Source organism: Brassica napus, chromosome C4 (genome assembly GCF_020379485.1).
Source record: "Brassica napus cultivar Da-Ae chromosome C4, Da-Ae, whole genome shotgun sequence".
Lineage (NCBI taxonomy): Eukaryota > Viridiplantae > Streptophyta > Magnoliopsida > Brassicales > Brassicaceae > Brassica > Brassica napus.
The window spans coordinates 44,258,337-44,274,392 of NC_063447.1; the positions used below are offsets into that span (position 1 = coordinate 44,258,337).

General features: G+C 34.8%; 2 protein-coding genes across 2 annotated transcripts; one reads left to right on the forward strand and one right to left on the reverse strand.

Annotated features, from left to right (window-relative positions):
- Positions 1-7,588: 7,588 nt before the first annotated feature.
- On the forward strand, positions 7,589-9,898 carry LOC106429667 (beta-glucuronosyltransferase GlcAT14A). Its single transcript, XM_013870415.3, has 4 exons — positions 7,589-8,379; positions 8,456-8,531; positions 8,611-8,726; positions 9,023-9,898. The coding sequence occupies exons 1-4, from the start codon at positions 7,791-7,793 to the stop codon at positions 9,535-9,537; spliced, it is 1,296 nt and encodes a 431-aa protein (XP_013725869.1). The 5' UTR covers positions 7,589-7,790; the 3' UTR covers positions 9,538-9,898.
- Positions 9,866-11,396, reverse strand: LOC106429666 (AAA-ATPase At5g40000-like). The gene has a single exon (XM_013870414.3). The coding sequence runs from the start codon at positions 11,276-11,278 to the stop codon at positions 9,866-9,868; it is 1,413 nt and encodes a 470-aa protein (XP_013725868.1). The 5' UTR covers positions 11,279-11,396.
- Between the last annotated feature and the right edge of the window lie 4,660 nt (positions 11,397-16,056).

Here is a 16,056-nt window from a genome sequence, read left to right on the forward strand (position 1 = left end):
TGCAAATAGTGCAGCGGGCCCCACATCTTTTTATATTTTCAACGAAAGCGGCTCATCTTTTCTTTTGTCTTTCGTAACACTCCCCCTTGGGGGCCTGTGTCACTATCCGCTCTCGCTTAACGTCTTTGTTGCCTCGTTAAAAACCTTTCTAGGAAAACCCTATGGGAAAAACCATAGTAAGGTAAAAATAGTACAACTACGTAAGCTCCCCCTCGAATGAGCAGTCATAGATCCTTCTGATGACGCATTCCAATGTTGTGGATGTGTTTTCTGAATACCGAAGTCGGAAGTGATTTTGTGAAGAGGTCAGCTGCATTGTCGCATGATTGGACATATCTTACTTCAATCTCTTTCTTCTTCACGAGCTCTTGAGTGTATGAGAAGAACTTCGGATGAATATGCTTCGTTCTATCACTTTTAATATATCCGTCCTTTGTTTGAGCAACACATGCTGCATTATCTTCATATAGAATAGTTGGCTCCGTATTTTCATCAATCCCACTGCTTGAACAGATGTGTCGGCTCATTGATCTCAGCCAAACACATTCTCTACTTGCTTCATGGAGTGCAATGATCTCAGCATGATTTGAAGAAGTAGCCACAAGCGTTTGTTTCTGAGAACGCCAAGATATAGCAGTGCCTCCGATCGTAAAAACGTATCCTGTTTGCGATCGGGCTTTGTGTGGATCTGAAAGATATCCTGCATCTGCAAAACCAACCATTTGACCTTTTGAACTTTTAGGATAAAACAAGCCTAAATCAATGGTCCCTTGGAGGTAACGAAAAACATGTTTAATCCCATTCCAATGTCTTCGAGTTGGAGATGAGCTGAATCTTGCCAAAAGATTCACAGCAAATGATATATCAGGCCGTGTACAATTTGCAAGGTACATCAGCGCTCCAATTGCACTTAGATATGGTACTTCTGGACCAAGTATCTCTTCTTTCTCCTCAGGTGGTCGAAATGGATCACTTTCAATATTAAGTGACCTAACGACCATCGGGGTGCTAAGAGGAGTTGATTTATCCATGTTAAATCGTTTCAACACTCTTTTAGTGTATGTGGATTGATACACAAATATACCATTTTGTGAATGTTCTATTTGTAGGCCAAGACAATATTGTGTCTGTCCAAGATCTTTCATCTCAAATTCTCCTTTGAGATAGTCTGATGCCTTTTGTATTTCCTTTTGAGTTCCGATAATGTTAAGATCATCAACATATACCGCGATTATTTATCCGAAATGGGCTACTTTTATCCAATCTATTCCAATACCACAAGGGCCGAAAGTAGTTTTATTTGCCCAACGTCAAGAAGCTGTCCGAAAAGATGTCGAGCGTGCTTTTGGAGTCTTGCAAGCTCGATTTGCCATTGTTAAAAATTCAGCGCTGTTTTGGGATAAAGTCAAAATTGGGAAGATTATGAGAGCATGTATCATACTCCATAATATGATAGTAGAAGACGAACAAGATGGATACACTCAATTTGATGTTTCAGAGTTCCAACAAACAGAAGACAACGGAAGTTCACATGTGGTTCTCACGTATTCTGCAGACATGCCTACAAATATCGCCAATATGATGGGTGTTCGAACAAGAATTCGTGATAGACAATTGCATCAACAACTGAAAGATGATTTGGTTGAACATATATGGCGTAAATTTGGACGTGATGAAGACAACAACTGAGCTCGGATGCTGCTTTGTAATAATTCTCGTGTTTTTACTAATCTTTGTTGTCATGTTTTTATATAAAACTTTATGTTTGAAATGTAATATTTTATTATGTTTTATGTAATAAATAAATTTTAATTTAAAAAAAAATTAAATTTTTTCTAAGAACCCAAAAATAAGAGACTTGCAATGGAGGAGAAAAAAATATCAAGTTGCTTAGCTAAGTCTCTTATCGAAATTAACACCTTAAATACTATTATAATATAATATAGCAACCCATTATGAGTAGTTAAGATAATGATGCTCTTAGGGCATGATTAACCCGGTCTCTTAACCGGAGTTCTTAACTGATGATTTGCCATTTTTTTTTTATATTTTTCGGCTAAGAGACGGCTCTTATATCTTTTATTTAAGAGACAGTTCTTAGCTTTTCTTAGTTAAAATTTAAGAAAAGATAAGAACCGTCTCTTAACCAAAGCTAAGAACTCCAGTTAAGAAACTGGGGTTAACCATGGTATTAGGTCCTACGGATGAAATCAACTTCCAAGGCTACTCCATTGCCTACATTGCTCCAAGTGTCTATGGACACTCTCATGTACGTATGTATACAAGGAGCAGAAAAGTGAAATTTATATGCTCATTATATCAACTTCAACTTCTCTTTATATTCTCATATACTAATATTCTCTTTTATGTATATCATAGGCATTAACACTACATTTCCTAAGTTATGCGGAAAACATGGTGATCTCGATAGGGGTTGATTCTACAACCATACCAAATCCTCACAAGCTATGTGATGCAATAGAGGAGTCTCTGACAGCCATGAAAGTCGCTCTCTCACAAAGATGCTTATTCTAATGTACGAATATCTTGTTTAGTAAGAGGGCCTCCATTGATTTTCATATGGGATTCTCAGAATAAAAGAAAGAAAAATAATCAAAAAGAACAAAAAATGAGATGGGATTATATTATGAAGAAACTCATTAAACCCCTATTAAAAGAGCAGAACATCGTTAATTACAAGTCACAACACAATGAGTAAGATCTATGGTAAAACTATTTGAGTAGGAAAAGGCAACGAATCTTGTTTAAGAAATGCAGAGCAGAGAAATCAAACCTACTCAACTGTTAAATTAATATAGGAAAAAGCTGGTGATATGTGACGGATCTCAAAAACCAATCAGAAATAGGGTACAAAATTCTATATTACGTGTATAAGAAGAAATCTAAAAAGAGCGTATATACAGATATACTGATGATTACGTATGAAAAATGTGGATTTAATTGATATTGTGGGTAGAATACAACTATGCAATACAAAGGATATTTAAGAACAAAAGAGTGTAAATGTATTGAAAGAATAAATTTGCTCACGAAGAATCTGGATCCCCTTGTTCTTGCCCTGGTTTTTTTTATAAGTTTCCATGAGTGGATCGTAACGGCGAACTCGGTGATAATAACAATATCAACCAAAGTTAGGTACCAACCATAAAAGTTTCTTCTTCTAGCATACATTGTTTTGCTAGTCTATCAGCAGCATTGTTGTGTACTTACATCAGTCATAAGTTTGATTCTCCCTGGTAACTAAATTATCACTACTTGGCCAGTCTGGACTTGGGGTTCGGCTCAAGTGGTTTACATGGTGGGCCATAACAGATGATTGGTCCACCCCCTGACATTAGTCGGAAGTTATTCCAAACTCGGGTCAGGCAGTGTGGTACGTTTTCGGGCTAGTCCACTCTGTAGCACTAAGTGCGTTCCTCCCGGGACCGACCGGATCAGCCGATAGGGTTTATCAAAAAAAAAATCAGCAGCATTGTTCCTCTCTTTTGAGATCCAAAAAAAGGAGACTACATCAAAAGAACTAGAAGCTCAATCAAATTAGAAACTTCCATACAACTCCGGATAGGATTCTTAGCTGAGCAGAATCTGATTCACAAACAATCCGCTTGTGCATAGCGATTAATCGAACAGAGTTATTAACCAATAAAAATACATTTTTGAAAATACATTTTTAAAAACATTATGTTAGGAAATATTCACAAAATATAATTTTCCAAAATTCGAATCCAACACTTACTTCTTAATCAATCTAAATAAAAATGCTAAGTAAGTACGTACATGCTATTGGTAATATAAAAACATAGTATATCTTTTTTTGAAACAAGATCGCTAATGTGTTATCAGTGATGTTTGTCTTTGCTGGTTTCTAGTGTGGAATGACCACTAGTTTCTAGTTATAGTTCTGTTGTATTTTTCAAAAGATGTAATATGTTCTAAATCAGTTTTAATAAAACAAAGCGTTAAAAAAGTACATGCTATTAGTAATTTGATATAGCAGATTTGTGAAATGTATACTAGACTCTTCCCAAAGACAGTGTCTAATGAAGAAAAATAAGGCATTTGCCTTCGACTTTTTGATATTAAAAAAAAGAGAAAGTAAATTTGGAGCTCTTAATTTTTATAAATTTATCTGGTATAGTGGTAGCTAAATATTTTTAGTGTTATTTTATAATTTAAATTCCATTTCAAAATTTTCAACTTTAATTTAAAAAATAATATTTGACTTGAACTTCTTACACCTTAGGCACGGTACTGCTCCTCCCATTCATTATTGTTTGAAATGGACGGGCCTAAACAATGAATGAATACCGAGCACTAGACTAGTCGTTACTAAAGTCAATCTATTTGTGTTCAATTCATACGTTAACCATTAAAAGTCCCACGTTGACTCATAAAGTTTCAAACTTATGGGCTTTTTGTATGGCTCGTCACCTAGATTCCAGATTTTTTTTTCTTCTTTTCCCACTTAGCAGAGGTAGGATATGATGTGCGTGATACACTAAAACTGAATCTTTGCTACTGTCAAGTTTAACAATTGTAATAGTAATATTTGAGATTCAATCTATAGGACCAGTTTACACTTTCTTCTTTTGAGTTCAATATTAAACTAAGAACAATTATGGGTTTTGAGTTTAAGAGTGACGTAAGAGACAAGTAACAACTTAAGTGATGGATTCAAATTAAAAGGAACTAATCTAGAGTGAGTAATGAGTGCGATCAACCGCAACCAAGCAACTATTCAAGTTCGATTCAGTACGATCTAGAGCTCAGATCACTTGGTTAGAACAGCACACTATCGTTTAGTTGTTCCTTTCACCGATCAGACTCAACGCCTAATATGTCGCTTGGTCTGAGATCCGATGGTGAACCTTATTAAACAAGTCTTATCTGTTTACAGTGCGCCTTGACATCTACTTTCGCGTAGTCAAGGACACAATGTCCATTCATACAAGATCTAGCAACCTATGACACTTTTGATGCACAAGTTAACCTAGGATAAAACGCTAGATGATCAGTTTAGCGCAAGCATTAAACAATAAATGAATGAAGATTTATCAAACAATAACCTATCTATGCTCAGTTGCGATATGCACTCTATCACCCTAGATTAACAGTCGACTACTTAACCATGCTGCAAGGAATAACAGAATATGAAGCTGAAATATACACATGATATGATTAAGAAGAAATAAACTAGAGTTCATGATGTTCTTCTTGAAGAGAAGGTTGAAGCCGTCACCCTTACAAAACTCAAATCCAAAAAAAAATGTAAATTGTCTTGTGAAACTAGCGTAGAAAAATAGAGTAGATAAGATAAGCTTTTTAAATGGAGGCACTGGTAGGTTAGAGGGAAAATAAAGTACCTAGGGTAAGATCCCGAAATATCTTGGAGGTTTCCTTATTTGTCGGGAACAATAACTCGGCTTGTTCCGTTGTTGTCATATTCCCAAACAGAAAAACTGTTAGCTTTTACTTCGTCGTGTTGAATCATCGCAATAGAGAGCGCTGCATATCTGCCAGTAATGAAGTTTTATCCTTCCAGTTCCATGCTTTGACTCTTTTTTTTTCAACTAAAAACTCCAATGAAGTCATTCTCAAGAAGCTTGATCACCTTCAGTTTGAATGTCACCATCTAGTCCCGCCAATAGGCCACGGAGCCGGTGGGTTAGCTCTGTTCTGGAAGATACCAATGGCATAGTAGTTCACATGATGATGGGAACAATCTTCGGACTGCTCCGCTTGGCTGTTCCGCGTGAAAACACTCCAAAACGGCATTTTTCTTCATGCATCCTCTTTTCACTCTTTTACCTATTCCAGACTTGAAATGACTCAGAAATGACTAGACAGACACGAGCTAAAGCTGAAAATCAACGATGTGAAAAACACCATATATCAATGCGCTTGACCAAGTAGTAGATCACAAAAAAAGAGTAGTAAATCATACTATCATCGAGGCATCATGGTTCAATTCTGATTAGTTTTTCGAATTTATGGGTTTTCGGGTTCAGCTTTCTTAATCATTCATGTTTATAGATTTGGATCGATTTTGATTAATAACACTTCAAATTTAGATATATTTTATAATTTAATTTAAAATTCTGTTTGGTTTATTCCGGTCCAGAGTCAAGTATTTTAAAACTTCATATTTCAGATTTGATTAATAACACTTGTTTTTTTTATCAACCAATCTACATTATCCAATCCGAATACTTTTACAATGAATCAAATCAATATCCATCAATATAACTAAATAGATATCCCCTATACTATATTTGCGAAGTGATTTTGCCACATGTCCTTTCTACGGTCAATTTCACAAAACAAATATGATTTGGCTACTGAAATTGATGACATGTCTTATAGACATGGACAATTGCATTTAATGTTAATTTATATTTTTGGTAAACTTTTAAAAATATGGTAATAACTCATATATTACATTTAATGTCAATTTATATTTTTGGAATTTTTTTTAGAATATGAGAATAACTCATAAATCATCATTAAAATAAATAGATTCAAATATGACATTATAAATTCCGAAATATAATTTAATTATATATTTTTAAATTATACAATTTTATTACTAAAATTTTCAAAAGGGCAAATCTCCAAAATAGCACATTTCTAAGTTTATATCACAAAAATAGCACTCAAAAACTAAAATGACCAAAATAGCACATTTCTAAGTTTATCCTTTGAAAATTTTAATTTTTTTTATTTTTCAAAATTTGAAATCTTATCCCCAAAACCTCATTTCTCAACTCTAAACCCTAAACCCTAAACTCTAAACCCTAAGCCCTAAACTCTAAACCCTAAACCCTAAAATCTAAACCCTAAACCCTAAAATCTAAACCCTAAACCCTAAACTCTAAACCCTAAACCCTAAACCCTAAATCCTAAACCCCACCTTTTAACTCTAAACCTTAAGTTTGTGACTTTTGATAAAACATCAAGTGCTATTTTTGTGACTTTTGACCTTGAGTGCTAGTTTGGGAACATAAACTTGATTTAGTGCTATTTTTGTCTTTTTCTCTTTTCAAAATTGTATACAATTTTCTTAGAAAATTATAAAAATTTAATCGTAAAATCATTATTTTTCTTATATATCTACAAATTTTATAAATATTTTTTAATTTTAATTTTTGGTAATTACGCAACTTTTAAAAATTTATTTAATATATTTAATATTTAATTAAAATAAATAGATAGAAAAATCTATCTAAGATTATAATTTCAAATATATACATGCATATTTTTAAATATAATTTTTATTTTTAATTAAATCAAATTTATATTAAAATATTGATATAAAAAAGAAAATTTACAATATTAATAAAATTTTATTTTAAAATATAATTTATATTTATATGTTAAAAAATATTTTAAATTTTTTACGGCATATGGTGCAGGAAAACACGTAGTTTATAGTTTATAGTTTATAGTTTATAACGTTTGTTCTTTATTGATCACTATCGGGAAGACCGCACACGTTACGCGTATCAATTTTCGAACAAGTGGATCGAATACAGACCGGGTTTTCGGTTTGGATCTTGGGTTTAAGTTTTTTTGCTCAGGCCTACTCTCTCTCTCTCTCATGGTCTCAGTTCTTTAAATCTTCTTCTCCAGTAACGTTATTATTGATCACATTCTCTGTATAAAAAGAAGGAACCCAAATTCCAAAAAGTTCCAGTTTATATAAACGTAACCGAGAAAAAGTGGTGAAAATGTGTCAACTTTGAATTGAATTGACCCATTCCTTAGATCCGATGAAGAAGCTTAGAAGCTATTACTCGAATGTGAGGCATCACCAGAAGCATCATCATCCAGAGAGGACGAGATGGTGGTGGATTCTCCTCCCTACACTCTTCGCTTCACTCTTCTTCTTACTCTTCCTCACAACCGGGCCCCGTTTCCTCCCTTTCACCCGACCCGTTTTGCTAACCGGATCTGAACCGCCGTCCTTCGTCGAGTCCAAGATCAAACCCAAACCCATCTCCTCCCTCCCTTCTCCCCCTCGATTCGCCTACTTGATCTCCGGATCCGCCGGCGACGGGAAGTCTCTCCGGCGAACTCTTCTGGCTCTTTACCACCCGAGTAACCGCTACGTTGTTCATCTGGACAGAGCTTCTTCGGAGGAGGAGAGAGAGGATCTCCATGGATACATTCGAAACTCCTCCCTGTTCCGGAGGTTTCGGAATGTTCATATGATCGAGAAAGCTAATCTCGTCACGTATCGTGGGCCGACGATGGTGGCTAATACGCTTCACGCGGCGGCGATTTTGCTCAGGGAAGGAGCTGAGTGGGACTGGTTCATCAACCTCAGCTCCTCGGATTATCCTCTAATGGCTCAAGATGGTGAGAGATGGTTAAAGTTTGAAGCTTCTGTTTTCATTACAAGATTTAACTTTTGGGTGTTTTTTGTAATAAGCAGATTTGTTGCATATATTCTCGCATTTGCCGCGGGATTTGAACTTCATTGATCATACTAGTAACATTGGATGGAAAGCGTAAGAGAAAAGAGTTTCAAGTTTTGTTTTTCTTACATTTTCTGTTTAAAGCTCGGGTTTTGATTTGTTGTTGTTTCAGATCGCAGAGAGCTAAACCTGTGATTATAGATCCTGGGCTGTATTTGAACAAGAAGTCTGATGTGTTTTGGGTTACGCAGAGACGAAGCATCCCAACTGCATTCAAGCTCTTCACAGGTGCTGCACCCCTCTTGAACCATCTCTCGACTTTGTTGCTTGTCTTTGGGGTTGGATTTGCTAAGATTTTGATTAGTTAGTTGAACAACACTGAATCATTTTGCTAAGATTGTTAGGCAAAACTTTCTCATCTCTTGAGCAATTTGCAGACTTAACTTGATTGTCACATTGCTCCATGTCTCATTAATCATGATCTTTAATAAGTTGAGTGTTGATGTTTGTTCTGTAGAAGATTTTTTGTCAGAATCAGTCAGCCATTTGATTCTCTTAAACTAACATGTGGTTCTTGGAAACAGGCTCTGCTTGGATGGCGTTGTCTCGGCCATTCATAGACTACTGTATTTGGGGTTGGGATAATCTACCTCGTACCGTCTTGATGTACTACTCAAATTTCCTCTCTTCTCCCGAAGGATATTTCCACACAGTTCTCTGCAACGCTGAGGAATTCAAAAACACAACAGTAAACAGCGACCTGCACTTCATAGCGTGGGACAATCCGCCTAAGCAGCATCCACACCATCTCACGCTTGCAGACATGGATAGAATGGTCAATAGCAATGCCCCTTTCGCTAGAAAGTTCAGAAGAGAAGATCCTGTTCTTGACACTATTGATGAGGAGCTTCTCAACAGAGGTCCTGGAATGCCTACACCTGGTGGTTGGTGCATCGGTAGCCATGAAAATGGGACTGACCCTTGTGCTGTTATTGGTGATACCGATGTTATAAGGCCTGGTCTAGGCGCTAGACGGCTGGAGACTCTTGTTACTTCCCTGTTATCTCCTGAAAATTTTCGACCAAAGCAGTGCAAGTAAATCTTATAGTGAATCTCATTGCAGAACATCAAAGGGATCAAATCTAGCAGCCTGCTTTGTTGGGATTAGATGTGATTCAGTGATCTGATTGTAGAGTATAAGTGAAGATACTGAACAGTTTATGCTTTGGCTCTTGGAAGCATATGTGCCATCACAGCCAGTCAGCCGCAAGGTTAATGTATTGTTGTAGTACTCTGTCTTTTAAGTTAGTTACTCTCTTTCAACTTCTAAATCACCAAATAGGAACTTTTTTATTCTTAGAGAACATTGCAAACTTAGTGGAACCACTAAGAAAAGAGGAACAATATTAAGCTCATCAAACACGAGATCAACCAAATAATCTGAACTTGTTGCTTTTCTTCTTGTCTTCATCATGTTGACTCCTCTGGCTGTTCTTCTTTTCCTCCAAAGCTTTGATCAGATTATTCAAGGATCCATCAACGTCTATTATATGGTTTCTGGTCATTAAGTTCTCTGCAGCATCAGCTGGAGAAATATCTGTCTCCTTCAACAAAGACTTGATATTCTTGAACAAAGGATGATCATCAAGATCCAGGTAGTTCTTGGCAAGAATCTTGAAAGCTTCATAAGTGCAATAAGACAACTCAATGTGCATATCCATTCTTCCTCTCCTAATCAAAGCCGGGTCAAGTTTTTCCAAGTGGTTTGTTGTGAACACAACAATCCTTTCTTGCCCACAAGCTGACCAAATACCATCAATGAAGTTTAAAAGTCCAGAGAGTGTAACCGAGCTTTCATCTTTATCTTGTTCTCCATTCCTCTCCATTGAGTTTCTGTCTTTCTTGTTTCTATTACCGGTGAGATCTACAGAGCAGTCTATGTCCTCAATCACAACAATGGACTTGCTACATGTCGCTGTGAGAAGTTTCCTCAACTCCGAGTTGTTCTTTATAGCCGTGAGTTCAAGATCATAGATGTTATAGTTCAAAAAATTAGCCATGGCTGAAATCATTGTGGACTTGCCGGTTCCTGGTGGTCCATACAACAAGTAGCCTCGCTTCCAAGCTTTCCCAATCTTCTTGTAATAATCTTTCCCATTAGTAAAAGCAGTTAGGTCACACATGATCTCTTCTTTCTTCTCTTGATCCATGGCTAGTGTCTCAAAACTCGCTGGATGCTCAAACTCAATAGATCTCCACATATTGTGGCTAAGAATCCACTGAGAACTCGGGTTATTAGTGAACAGCCTCGTCTGCTGTTTCTTGGCTTTAATCAGTTTCCCTTCTTCAACCACATAAGGTACGTATGAATCAGTTATAAGACTCCTTGCACGGTGGTGAAATGTGAGCTTGTAAGATCTTTCTTCGTCGGAAGCAGTCACAATCTCCCACCAAACATTAGCTCCTTTGTATTCATCTCTGATTTTCACCTCGTCTCGTTTTAAGACCAACTCTTTGTTCTCCTTCACCTGGCTTCCTTTGAGGTGCTTTGATTTATCGGTTGCTTTCGACTCAAGGTAGGTCTCGATAGCTGAGAAAGCGTGGTTGAGACGGTACTCATCGCTCTCGGGGAAGTTAATATCGACATAAGGAGAGAAGAGGTTGGTGAAGTAATCTGAAACTCTTTGAGCGAAACATTGTTGTTGGAATGAAGACAAAAGAAACTCTTTGATGGCAATCTTCAAATGGTTAGGGAAGATTTGTTGAACTGTTGCCCAAATAAAGAACAAACTTGCCATGCTTGAGCCTATAGTTCCAAATGTATCGCCCATCATCATCATCGTTATACCAAAGATGTCTTTCTTTTTTGTTCTTTGTGTTGTTTGTATTGTTTTGCCAACTCTCGCTCTTGGGCTTTTATAGAAAATGAGGCTAGTAGTCTATATCGTTTGGTCGTTTTGTTTAATATTATATCGTCGGCAGAGTTCATGCAATAGTTAAAAGTTCTTATCTTGACGGATGTGGTCTTTTAAATTGTTTTATAATAAAGTGTAAGTCGTCTTTTAATAATCCAAGTAGACTAGTACACTAATAAAGTCATAGGAAAAAACCCTAGTATAATATAAAAGGCTATAGCCTAGTATATTATTCTCTCAGTTTTTAATCGTAAATAGTTTTGCTTAAAACACGAATATTTAAAAAAATTGTTATTTAAAAAAATATATCATTTAACCAATTATTATAAACCTAACATTATTTCATTGGTCACACAATATCAAATAAATGAAAAAGATGCATTGAAATATGTAAACTACTTATATTGTAGAACAAATTATTTTTGCTAAAACTATTTACATTTAGAAAAACGGAGCTAGTATAAAAAGCTATAGTTCTCAATCTGGACGGTTCAAAAGCTTGATGAAATCTGCGGAAAGTATTTTGAAAAGACGTCCAAGATCTCAATTAGGAGTATGACGCGTTTAAGATGTTGAGTTTCCATTTATCCACTCAAATAAACGTTTTAGATTCGTCTGTTTAAACTTGTGACAAAATTAAAATACAGTGTTTCATTTCCATAGGCAACTTGTTCACATATAGCTTCTGTCACCGCATGACATGCCGAACGTAGATAGTATGAATAGCTAGAATCTTATAGAATTATCTATGCATTTCTTATTAAATTAAAAATGATGGTTAACTACATGCATAATAAAACATCAAAACAGTATTAATATATTAAAACTAATTATATAAGAACATGTATACACTAATAAATGTTATCAATGTAATTTTGAAAAGAAGAAAGTCCAACAACATTGATGAAAAGTCTTTCAACCTAACTAAAACAAAAAGAATCCTAAAAATATATACATAAATCATTTAAATGCAATATATGTTATATATCGACAACATTTAAAAACATATCAAAAGATGATGAGAATTTGTTGTATTCCAAGTCAACATTTTGATTATAAAATTTAATAAGTAAAATACACTTATTTGCCATGTACATATAGTTCATAGTTCGTATAATTTTTAGAACATTAATATTGTCTAAATATCTTGCCAAGGTGACGTATATTTCATGTAACTGTAAATCATTTTTCTAAAACGAACGATTTAGATTCGTTGGCACACTTGCAACAAAATCTAGACCATTAAAACACTAAATGCTAAAACGAATTAGACAATCCTCTCCGGTTGGCTCAACGCGTATGCTTATGTAACGTGTTGAACTTACATATTTCCAACTTACTGATACTTTTTAATTACATGTATCATGTATGTATTGTGGATATATCGAGCCTAATGTGTGATCTGATTTCAACCATTTAAGTGATTGCCTTTGTTGACTTGACCTCTTAGACGGTTCAGAACGTAGAAAACTTACAGTTTCTTGGGTCTTCTGATGATGGAATGAAGTCTTTACTCTAATAGTTTTTTTTTTCCTTTTAAAATCTTCACTTTAGTTGTACCGACCATTTGCTATTTCCATTTAATCTTGTTTTATTTTAGAAATTTCCGAGAAACTACCATCAGAATGAACAGTGACGAATCCATGAATAACTTTCCAAGAAGCTATCTTTCCATGTTGAGTTTATTGATTAAAAATATTTTTGTAATGTTTTTCGTCATCTTACAAACAGACATTTATATTTTTAGTGTATAACAGACATTGATGGGTTTGTCTGTTAATTTCAAATTTTAGTTGGTAACTTTTTGATATAATTGTATTTGATAAAAAAGTGAGAATTAAATAAAAAATATTCTAATACCATATTGTATACTACTTAAAATAAGATTTCCCTAATTAAATTCTCTAACTATTTTTATCCTTTTTTTTTAACTCGAAAATTCATTTCATTAGTGAAGTACATAAACCAGCGGAACATGAATAAATCCCCGGAGACAATAGCCCAAAAGAGAGAGACATGATACTAACCAAAACAACTGATAGATTTTAAACCAGTAGACAAATAATATATAAAGAGAAAATGAAACTAGAGTTGGGACTGATGATCCAATAATTACTCACAACCTTTCCATAGAACACGGTAACACTGAAGCTGAACTAAGGAGCCAATGTCTTGAGCGATCCCAACCCTGAAGGGAACATCACCGAGCCAAACTAGAACATCAACATCAGAAACAATCGCAAGGTCAAATCTACATCAACTCCAGCAGCTACTATCCATCCGAAACTTGCATGACCAAAATTCCTCACTAAAACTAAGGTACAAGAACCAAAGAACATGAAACGCCACTTGAGAAAACGTCAAAGAAGACCACCAGCTCTTACACGCGGACACTTGCAAAACAGCCAAGTGACCTACAGAACAAAGACTTCCCACCTCCTCGCAAGAGAAGACTGAAGAACAAGTCAACTACTTTGTCTAGAAACCATATCCCATATCCACAGAGAACCAAGGACAGATCTAGTAGATACCTCCACAGCGAACACAAATCACAAAGACGAACCCAAATAACGAGCTTAGGTTGAGACAAAGAGACCATGATAGCAAGAACCGAACATAAACAGCAGTCCCACGACTTCAAGCTAATACCAACTCGTCACAAAATACCTTCACCCACGCTACCAAGAGATGGGAACAAATTCCACCGTCAATCAAGTAGATCCGGATCTCCGGCTTCAACCGAGGGAAGCAGACGGTCAGATCTGAAACCATGCACCTCGCCGGTATTTGAGATGCTTCAAATCTACCGCCTCAAACCACCAAAAGTATAAACCCAAGCAAAAATCTCATACAGAACAGACGAGAAGGAAATGAGGAGAGACTGACTCCAATGCTGACGGAGCCATCGAAGCCGCCGACAAGCGTTACGGCATGTACTGGTTCGCTACCAAACTATTTTTTATTCTATCTATACTATTAAAACATAAAACCTTTTTTGAGGTCCCATTGATATGTTTTAATTAATATTAACATGATTGCCACTGCATTTTAATTTTAACTACTAGGGTTTGATCCGCATGGGTTTTGATTTTTTTTTCTTTTTTTATAAAGTATTTATTGACATTTTTAAGCAATTGGTTATTTAAATATTTCTAGATTCCTACCCGGATCCTTCCGGATCCGAATCGAACCCCATCCATAAATTTATAACATCCGAGTACGAATGTATACTTGGATGCCCATGTCTAACTGATTCTGTGAACAAATAAAATTCTTTTCTAATCACTTTGAATTTTTGTCACGAATAAAGAAATTTCATTCAAACCTAAAAATTATTATTGTTAACACGTAAAATAAATGATGTGAATTATTATAGTAAATACAATTAATGAATTAGTTAGGAAGAGTGCAAAAAGAGGTTATAATAAAAACATTTTTAAATAGGTAAATTATGTTTGATACTTTGTAATAAATGTTGTTGAATTAATTAAAAACTAGGTGACCGCGGGCATAAGAAAATTCAAAATATGGAATAAATATTATATAGTTTTTAGAAGTAACGGCTTTTACAACATAATAACACCGTTTTTGGGAGAATTCATCAGCCATGGAAAAAAGTTGGTAGTCAATATTTAAGATGGACGAGAGGGAACAAAGTAATATCAGTACGAAGAGGCAGATATTGTGTGTATGTATAATTGCAACGTCACAAAATATTTTGTGTGTTTAAGAAGATTTTTTCATTCAAAAAAATGGAATAAATAGTGTATAGTTTTAGAAGTAACAGATTTTATATTATTATTAATTAGAATTTTATTGTATATGTGTCGTAATTCTTTATTTTAGGTGAATATAATATTATTTTTCCATAAATAATAAACAAACATTTATTTAGACATATTAAAAGAAAATATAATAAAATTCAAAATATTATCTATAAATAATATAAATTATGAAGTACAATTCTCGATAAAGAAAGCAAATTCAATTAGAAACCTACAAAAAACTAAATAAATTTTGTAAGCAATTTGACGGGTTAACATTATTTGATAGATTTATAAATTTCTAAATTTTATTGAACACGAAATAATATTAAATTGACATACCGTCATCGGTCTCCTAACTCATCACAACCCATCTGGAAAATACAAAATATAAATAATTGTAACAGTTTATATATTCTAAAATTTGTATTTGAAAAAAAGTAGATTAAAATTACGTATCGTGACTAAGGAATATTCTGAAAAACTTGTTTGTAGACAGTATATTTTGGATGAATATGCACAATCCTCCCTATCGCAAAGCCTCGTCTCCGTGGTACTCATTCTCTCGTACCTGATTTCCAAACAAATTTTGTTGGAAATAGTTACAAATGTCAACTTCTTACCTCTGGGTATTTTTTTTTTTTTTGCTATGAACCAGGCCAAAAACATGGAATGGTTGACAGTCTTTTTGTTGAGAATACTCTCAATAGGTTCATCTTCATAAAAAAAACACCAGCTCCTGATCCGGAAGATGAAATCCAAGTTTCTCTACAGCAGTAGTACGAAAATGTGTAGGAAAAGGAAGAATCCGCCACGACGACTCGCATGCAGTAGTATATCTAATTAAGAAATACGAAAACATAAATTAGTAAAGATAAACGTAGACCTTAAAATGTAAAAGACATATAAACTCTATTTGTTAATAATGTATTTATTTTA

Coding starts and splice junctions, on each gene's coding strand:
- LOC106429667 (XM_013870415.3), top strand. CDS start 7,791: ATGAAGAAGCTTAGAAGCTATTACTCGAATGTGAGGCATCACCAGAAG. Junction 8,532..8,610: donor AGTAACATTGGATGGAAAGC/GTAAGAGAAAAG, acceptor TTGTTGTTTCAG/ATCGCAGAGAGCTAAACCTG. Junction 8,727..9,022: donor TGCATTCAAGCTCTTCACAG/GTGCTGCACCCC, acceptor TCTTGGAAACAG/GCTCTGCTTGGATGGCGTTG.
- LOC106429666 (XM_013870414.3), bottom strand. CDS start 11,278: ATGATGATGATGGGCGATACATTTGGAACTATAGGCTCAAGCATGGCA.